The sequence below is a fragment of the Myotis nattereri genome (assembly GCF_964212035.1).
Source record: "Myotis nattereri genome assembly, chromosome: 15".
NCBI classification, from domain to species: Eukaryota; Metazoa; Chordata; class Mammalia; order Chiroptera; family Vespertilionidae; genus Myotis; species Myotis nattereri.
Genome location: NC_138090.1, coordinates 51857834 through 51867441, shown reverse-complemented (window position 1 = coordinate 51867441; position 9608 = coordinate 51857834). Strand labels below are relative to the sequence as shown.

Below are 9608 nucleotides of genomic sequence, written 5' to 3'. Positions count from 1 at the left end.
CAGTGTGAATGCTCCGATGACGACAAAGGTTGCCGTTAGTGGTAAAATTCTTCCCACATTCACTACATTGATAAGCCTTTTCTCCTGTGTGAACTCTCTGATGACTAAGAAGGATGGTTTTAGTGGTAAGAGTTTTCCCACATTCACTGCATTGATAAGGCTTTTCTCCAGTATGAACTCTCTGATGTCTACGAAGTTTAGTTATAGTGGTAAAAGTTTTCCCACATTCACTACATTGATAAGGCTTTTCTCCAGTATGAACTCTCTGATGTCTACTAAGTCTAGTTATAGTGGTAAAAGTTTTCCCACATTCACTGCATTGGTAAGGCTTTTCTCCAGTGTGAACGCTCCAATGACGACGAAGGTGGCTGTTATTGGTAAAATTCTTCCCACATTCACTACATTGATAAGGCTTTTCTCCAGTGTGAACGCTCCGATGACGACGAAGGTGGCTGTTATTGGTAAAATTCTTCCCACATTCACTACATTGATAAGGCTTTTCTCCAGTGTGAACGCTCCGATGACGACGAAGGCAGCTGTTATTGGTAAAATTCTTCCCACATTCACTACATTGATAAGCCTTTTCTCCTGTGTGAACACTCTGATGACTACGAAGGTTGGTTTTAGTGGTAAAAGTTTTTCTACATTCACTGCATTGATAAGGCTTTTCTCTAGTGTGAACACTCTGATGATATTGGAGACAAGTGCTCCTTGTAAAAGACTTTCCACATTCACTGCCTTTATAAGGCTTTTCTCCTGTGTGAACTTTCTGATGATAATGAAGGTAAGAGTTACTTGTAAAAGATTTCCCACATTCAGAGCACACAAAACATCGACTTCCAACATCGACAACTTTTTCCTGAATAAACATGTGGGTGCAACTAATGTCATTCTTACATTCTTTTCTGGTGTAACAATTTTCTCTACTTTGAAACATCATCCCATGTGTTGAAATAGCACTTGGACTGTTTCTGGTCTGAGGGTCCTTTAGGTGGAGATGTCCTGATTCGGTAAGGACAACGTGCCCAACCTCTCCAACCTCTCCGCAGGTGAAACAATTCTGGGACACATTGAAATTGCAGCTGTTTGCAAGTGAGATCCTGTCCACCCCTCTAATGAGAGTCTTCTCTCTCACATGCTGCTGGTGAAATTTTACAATGAAGTAAAACTGTTTTGCACATGCCCCACACCTCAACTGTATCTGTCCGTGTTGTGTTCCCTGTAGCTCCAGCACGTGAAAAATGTTTCCCAAGACTAGCCCACAACTCTCACAGGGGTGGCTCTTCTGGGAAGACAAGGCTAACTTGGGATTCCTTGCCTGTGACAGTCCAACAGAAACCTTCTGTTTTGTTGATGCCTCCATATTCTCTGCTCCACAGCAGCAACCTGAAAAAATGAAATGTAGGTGAAGTGCATGTTGACCTGATAAAAACAGAATATCTTCACCACGGATGTTTATAAATGCCACATTATAAAAATAGATCCGAAAAAAACTGACCTGCCATCTCAGGAATATAGGCTCAAAATAAGAAAGTAAATCCAAAGTTTGCAAAGTTATTGTTTCCTTAAACAATGACTTTTTGAAAAAGCATCAATAAAAGGGAGATAAGAAAAAATAAAAGAATACTAACAGGTACTTTTCTAAAACATACAAAAATTGGCAAAACTTAAGCTAGAATAAAGCAAAAAACAAAAACAAGCCTCCAATAAATGAAAAAAGAAATGAAAAGTAAGACATTATACCTGACACTATGAACGACAAAGCATCATAAGAGATGCTGATGTTAGGAGACGACATGACCCTCCATAGAGAAATTGGTCAAGATCCCATATAAGCTTCTGAAATTAATAAACAAATTCAGAGCCCTGGCCATGTAGCTCTCCTGTTGAGTGTGTGGTCCTGATGCACCACGGCTGTGGGTTTTCTAGGGCACATGTAGGGCACATGCCAATAAATGCTTAGATGGGTAGAACAGCAGATCAGTTTCCCTCTCTTTCTGTTTCCCTTCCTGTCTCAAAAATCAATACATAAAAGCTGTGCAGCGCAGTTCAGTGATTACGTATCAACCCAATACCTAGGAGACAAAAATACTATTTCTTGTTAGGGGACATGCACAGGTTGCCAACTCAATCTCCAGTGTGCAGGAAGCAGCTGATCAATGAGTCTCTGTCATTACTCAGGTTTCAATTGCCCTCCTTCTCTTCCTCTTTGAAATCAATCAAATATCTTTTAAAAATAAGTAAATAAATAATTTAAAGAATAAATAGCCCTGACCAGTTTGGCTCAGTGGATGGAGCGTCGGTCTGTGGACTGAAGGGTCCCAGGTTCGATTCTGGTCAAGGGCATGTACCTTGGTTGCGGGCACATCCCCAGTAGGGGGTATGCAGGAGGCAGCTGATCAATGTTTCTCTCTCATCGATGTTTCTAACTCTCTATTCCTCTCTGTAAAAAATCAATAAAATATATGTATTTTTAAAAAAAGAATAAATAAACAACCCTGGCCCATTTTGCTCAGTGCTGAGAGTGCCCGCCTGTACCCTAGAAGGTCATGGGTTCAATTGCTAGTAAGGGGCAGGCACGTGGGTTTCAGGAAGTTCAATCCCCTCTTTGTGGGGACACATTGGGAGGCAACCAATTGATGTTTCTCTCTCTCTCTCATTTTCTTTGCCTCGCCCTTTCTCTTCCTCTCTAGAAAAAAAAAAAAATCAATGGAAAATCACTATTCAGGTGAACCTAAAAGAAAAATTAAGAATTGACTTCAGCCCTGACTGGTTTGGCTCAGTGGATAGGGCGTCGGCCTGCGGACTGAAAGGTCTCAGGTTCGATTACAGTCAAGGGCATGTACTTTGGTTGCAGGCAAATCCCCAGTAGGGGGTGTGCAGGGAGGCAGCTGATCGATGTTTCTCTCTCATCAATGTTTCTAACTCTCTATCCCTCTCCCTTCCTCTCTGTAAAAAAAAATCAATAAAATATATTTTTTAAAAAAGTATTTATTTCAGAAAAGCTACAGGAGAGGAGACTCAAGATGGTGGTGTAGGCAACAGCCTATACTCGCTGCCTCCCACAACCACATCAAACTTACAACCAAAATACAGAACCATCAGCAAGAACCGCTGGAAAGCTGGCTGAATGGAAGTCTTACCACTGGAGAAGTAAAGAAGAAAGCACACTGAGACTGGTAGGAGGTAAAGAGCCTCGGAAGGTGCTGGTCCTGGACCCATTTGGGCCACTTTTCTAATTGGGAGGGAGATCGTCACTACTGAGGTCACCTGGAGGAGCAAAGGTTCCCAGTGCCAAACCAGACTCCCAGCCCAGACTCCCAGAGCTGTGAAAAGAAGTGCCTACCAGGAAGAACAGGCAGGAAGAAGTACGGGCTGTAAAAACCAGTGCAGATTGGGGCTCAGGGACAAAGAGGCTACAGGAGACCCAGTTGCTCCTCTTATAATTTCCGCACCACGAACTGAAGTTACAAGCTCCCGCTTCATCTGACTCCCCTGGGCCTGGAGAGCCTGTGGGGGTGGAGCGGATGAAGACACAGACTAGGAGACACTGGACTGACTGGCATCCCGGCAGGAACTCGGGGGCGGCTTTCTCCCAGAGAGAGGTTCTCGCAGCGGTCATTATACCTATGCTGGGACATACCACTAGGTTGTGAAGGCCCCGATAGATGCTAAAATCCTCAACAAAATTCTGACAAATCAGACCCAGCATTACATTAGAAAGGTCATACACCATGACCAACTGGGATTTATTCCAGTGATGCGAGGATGGTACAATACCTGCAAATCAATAAATAGGATACATCACATAAACAAACTGAAAACCAAACATCACATAATCATATCAATTGATGCAGAAAAAACATCTTACAAAATCCAACACCCTTTCTTTATAAAAACTCAGCAAAGTGGGGAGTACAGGGACCATACCTCAAAATAAAAAAAAGTCTTATATGACAAACCTACAGCCAACACCATATTCAATGGGGAAAAACTAAAACCATTTTCCCTAAGAACAGGAACAAGACAGGATGCCGACTTTCACCACTCCTGTTTGATATAATACTGGAAGTGCTAGCCATTGCGATCAGACGAGAAAAGGAAATGAAAGGCATCCAAATTGGAAAAGAAGTAGTAAAACTGTCATTATTTGCAGATGATAGGATATAGTACATAGAAAAACCCTAAGGACTCTGTCAAAAAACTACTAAGTATAATAAGTGCACTCAGCAATGTAGCAGGATACAAAATTAACACCCAGCGATCTATAGGTTCAATGCAATCCCCACTAAGATATCAACGGCATATTTCAAAGGCCTAGAACAAACTCTCCAAAAATTCATATGGAATAAAAGAAATAAAAAGAACACACAACCTTGCCGAAACCGGTTTGGCTCAGTGGATAGAGCGTCGGCCTGCGGACTGAAGGGTCCCCGGATCGATTCCGGTCGGGGGCATGTGCCTGGGTTGCAGGCACATCCCCAGTGGGGGGTGTGCGGGAGGCGGCTGATCGATGTTTCTCTCTCATCGATGTTTCTGACTCTCTATCTCTCTCCCTTCCTCTCTGTAAAAAATCAATAAAAAAAAAAGAAGAAAAAAAAAAAAAGAACACACAACCGAATAGCCACAGCAATCCTAAGAAAGAAGAACAAAGTTGGAGGAATCACGATACCACATACCAAGCTATATTACAAAAATGCCTGGTACTGGCACAACAGACACATAGAAAAAGGCAACAGAACAGAGAATCCAGAAATCGACCCAAAACATTTTGCTCAATATTTGACAAAGGAGACAAGCACACAAAGGAGTCAAGACAGTCTCTTCAATAAATGGTGTTAAGAAAATTGGACAGATACATGCATAAAATCAAACTAGACCAACAACTTATATCATATACAAAAATAAACTCAAAATGGATAAAGGACTTAAACGTAACAGGGGAATCCATAAAAATCTTAGAAGGGCCGAAACCGGTTTGGCTCAGTGGATAGAGCGTCGGCCTGTGGACTGAAAGGTCCCAGGTTCGATTCTGGTCAAGGGCATGTACCTGGGTTGCGGGCACATCCCCAGTAGGAGATGTGCAAGAGGCAGCTAATCGATGTTTCTCTCTCATCGATGTTTCTAACTCTCTATCTCTCTCCCTTCCTCTCTGTAAAAAATCAATAAAATATAAAAAAAAAAAATCTTAGAAGGATACACAGGCAGAAAAATATCAGATATAAGTCCTAGTAATATTGTCTCAATACAGTTCTGAGGGCAATGGAAAGTAAGGAAAAAATAAACAAATGGCACTACAACAAAATTAAAAGCTTCTGCACAGTAAAAGAAACCATCGCAAAACAAGAAAGCCCAGTGCATGGGAGAACATATTTGCCAATTACATTTCAGATAAGGGTTTAATCTCCAAAATTTACAGAGAACTCATACAACTTAACAAAATGAAGATAAACAATCTAATTTAAAAAAATAGGCAAAGGACCTGAATAGACACTTTACGAAGAGGACATACAGAAGGCTGAGAGAAATATGAAAACATCCTCAAAGTCACTAATCATCCTAGAGGCAAATAAAAACAACAATGTGGTACCATCTCACACCTGTCAGAATGGCAACCATCAACAAATCAACAAACCACAAGTGCTGACAAGGATGCGCAGAAAAAGAAACCTTGGTGCACTGCTGCTGGGAATACAGACAGGTGCAGCCACTTGGAAGACACTATAAAGTTTCCTCATAGAGTTAAAAATGAAACTCCCATATGACCCAGTAATCCCACTTCTAGGTATATATCCCAAGAATCCAGAAACATCAATCAGAAAAGATATCTGCATCCTTATGTTCATAGCAGCACAATTTACAATATCTAAGATTTGGAAACAGCCTAAGTGCCCATCAGCAGATGAGTGGATTAGAAAACTGTGGTACATCTAAACAATGGAATACTACGCCGCTATAAAATAGAAGGTGAGTGTTCCGGTCCCGCAGCAACGTGCGGTGGCTGGAGAGATGTCGCTGCTGCGGTCACTGCACCGCTGTCTGGTCGCACGGACCGGGAGCTGTCCCGCAGGGCCCCTTCCGCTTCAGTCGCCGCAGCCATGGCACACCTTTCACGCGGGGCACTGGCTGTCCTCGGCCTCCAGCAAGGATCTGCTCATGAAGTTGCGGCGGAAAACGGGCTATTCCTTTGTGAACTGCAAGAAAGCCCTGGAGACTTGCGGCGGGGATCTCAGACAGGCAGAGAGCTGGCTTCATGAGCAGGCCCAGAAGGAGGGCTGGGGCAAAGCTGCCAAGCTCCATGGGAGGAAGACTAAAGAAGGTCTGATCGGGCTGCTGCAGGAAGGAAACTCGACTGTGTTAGTTGAGGTAAACTGTGAGACAGATTTCGTTGCAAGAAATCTAAAATTTCAACAGTTGGTCCAGCAAGTAGCCCTTGGAACCCCTGTTGCATTGTCAGAGCCTAAAGGATCAACTCTCCACTTACAGTAAAGGCTTCTTGAACTCCTCTGAGCTCTCTGAACTTCCCTTTGGGCCTGAGAGGAAAGGCTCTCTCAAGGATCAGCTGGCCTTAGCAATTGGGAAACTGGGAGAAAACATGACTCTTAAACGAGCTGCATGGGTGAAGGTGCCAAATGGGTTCTATGTTGGCTCTTATGTCCATGGAACAATGCACAGTCCCTCACTCCACAACCTGGTGCTGGGGAAGTACGGGGCCCTGATCATCTGTGAGATATCTGAGTGGAAAGCAAACCTGGAAGAACTTGGCCACCGCCTTGGGGAGCATGTGGTAGGCATGGCCCCTCTCTCTGTTGGCTCCCTGGATGATGAGCCTAGGGGAGAGACAGAAACCAAGATGCTATCCCAGCCGTACTTGCTGGATCCCTCTATCACATTGGGACAGAATGTGCAGCCCCAGGGAGTGTCTGTGGTAGACTTTGTGCGGTTTGAATGTGGCAAAGAGGGAGAGGCAGCAGAGGCTGAATAGGTTCCAGAGACTTTAGGCCAGGAGGAAACATTTGTTCTTAGTTCTGGGCTTTATTACAAAAAGCAATTATTTTCTAAGCCTCTTCAAACCCAGGATTTGTTTTTCATTTGTGTTTGTAATGAAATTATACATCATGAGTAAAGTTATTAAATAAAATTGTTATAAAAAAATTAAAAAATAAAAGAAGGAATTACCCTAACCGGTTTGGCTCAGTGGATAGAGCGTTGGCCTTCGGACTGAAGGGTCCCAGGTTCGATTCTGGTCAAGGGCATGTACCTTGGTTGCGGGCACATCCCCAGTAGGGAGTGTGCAGGAGGCAGCTGAATGACGTTTCTCTCTCATCGATGTTTCTAAGTCTCTATCCCTCTCCCTTCCTCTCTGTAAAAAAAAATAAATAAATAAATAAAATAAAATAAATAAAAAAATTCAAAAAAACAACAACAACACACAACAAACCGTGGTACACCTACGCAATGGAATACTATGCTGCTGTTAAAAAGGAGGAACTCTATTTGCAACAGCATGGATGGAACTAGAGAGCATCATGCTAAGCAAAATAAGCCAGGTGGAGAAAGATGAATATCACATGATCACTCATTTGTGGTCAATGAGGGAAAATGGACACATATGTAATACAATATATATTACTTTAAACAATAAAGAGTTTTTTTTAAAAAAAAATTGTGAAAATATCCATAGTACACAATGAAATCTACAGATTAAATGGAACCCTGAGGATAATTCTTAAGGTATTTTACAAAGACGTGAAAAGAGATCCTTGAAATGCATAGGACTAAAGAATGTGAATAGCAAAAACAATCGTGAGTGAGAAGCAAGCTGGTGGCATTGCACTTCTTGACTTCAATTACTTACAAAGAGAGAGCAAGCAAACAGTGTGTTCCTGAAGAAACACAGACACATACATCAACAGAACAGAAAACACAAAAATTAAGCCTGGCACATACATTCATGTAATCTTTGTCAAAATTGCAAGATAGAGAAGAAGGGAAAGATAGTTTCTTTAATGAATGGAGATTTGTCTTGACATTATTTTTGGAATGTGACACCAACCAGAGAAAAAAGAAAAAACAAACAGTCCAGATAGCAACAAATAAAGAAAAAAGCTTTCTCACAGCACAACAGCAATAAACAAAATGAAATGAAAAGAAATCTAGAGAAAAGAAGAAAATAATTGCAAATCCTGAGAAAGAGAAGATGGCGGCATAGGTAAACACCGGAGATTGCTGCTTCGCACAACCACTTCAAAAATACAACTAAAAGACGGAACGGACATCACCCAGAACCACAGGAAGGCTGGCTGAGTGGAAATTATACAACTAGAAGGAAAGAGAAAAGCATACCGAGACTCAGAGGAGGTGTGGTGCAGAAGTAAAATAAAAAGGTGTGGAGGTGCATGCGCAGTGGGCTTGCGGCTGAGGGCGCAGTTGTCTTTTTCAATCGGGAGGGAGTCTCAGGCTCTGAGCTCCAGTTCTGGGCAAGTCTCTTGGGACCCAGACTCAAACGGGAGAAGCGGGACTGTCTGGCATTGGTCGGAACTCGAGGGGAGCTTTCTCTCGAGGTACTTGCAGCAATTGCTGGGACACTGAGAAGCAGAGCCTCTGAGGACAGGACTGAGAGCAGCCATAACTGCTCACACCTCCCGCCCTGTTGATCCCCTGGGACCCGCCCCGCCCAAGCCTTGCACAGAGGCATTTGCTCGATAGCCTCAGGCAAAGGCTAGATTAGCACCTCCCAAGAGGACAGAAGTTCTCCCACTGCAGACATAGCTGATTCTCACAGCCAGTTGACCAGAGGTCAAATACCCTCTAGTGTTACCTACAAAAATCAAGGCTTAACTACAACAAGACTGTGCACAAAGACCACTAGGGGGTGCACCAAGAAAGCATAAAAAATGCGGAGACAAAGAAACAGGACACAAATGACAGAAATGGAGGAAAGCAAACTGCTGGATATAGAGTTCAAAACCACACTTTTAAGGTCTTTCAAGAACTATCTAGAATCCGCCGATAAATTTAGTAAGACCCTCGAAAGACTGGTGAGACCACCAATAAATGTAGTGAGATCCTCAAGAAATCTAACGAGACCCTCGATTTTGTGATAAAGTACCAACTAGAAATTAAGCATACAGTGACTGAAATAAAGAATATTATACAGACTACCAACAGCAGACCAGAGGGTCGCAAGAATCAAGTCAAAGATTTGAAATACGAAGAAGCAAAAAACACCCAACCGGAAAAGCAAAATGAAAAAAGAATCCGAAAATACGAAGATAGTGTAAGGAGCCTCTGGGACAGCTTCAAGCGTACCAACATCAGAATTATAGGGGTGCCAGAAGAAGAGAGAGAGCAAGACATTGAAAACCCATTTGAGGAAATAATGACAGAAAACTTCCCCCACCAGGTGAAAGAAATAGACTTCCAAGTCCAGGAAGCGCAGAGAACCCCCAAAAAAGGAATCCAAATAGGACCACACCAAGACACATCATAATTAAAATGCCAAGAGCAAAAGACAAAGAGAGAATTTTAAAAGCAGCAAGAGAAAGAAACTCAGTTACCTACAAGGGAATACCCATACGACTGTCAGCTGATTTCTCAACAGAAAC

General features: G+C 42.7%; 1 protein-coding gene across 1 annotated transcript; it reads left to right on the top strand.

The window, feature by feature from the left end:
* Positions 1 to 6009: 6009 nt before the first annotated feature.
* Positions 6010 to 6985, top strand: LOC308531497 (elongation factor Ts, mitochondrial-like; the record flags this gene model as incomplete). Its single annotated transcript, XM_081108430.1, is given in 2 exon segments — positions 6010 to 6441; positions 6443 to 6985. Coding segments are annotated over 2 exon segments (975 nt in total).
* Between the last annotated feature and the right edge of the window lie 2623 nt (positions 6986 to 9608).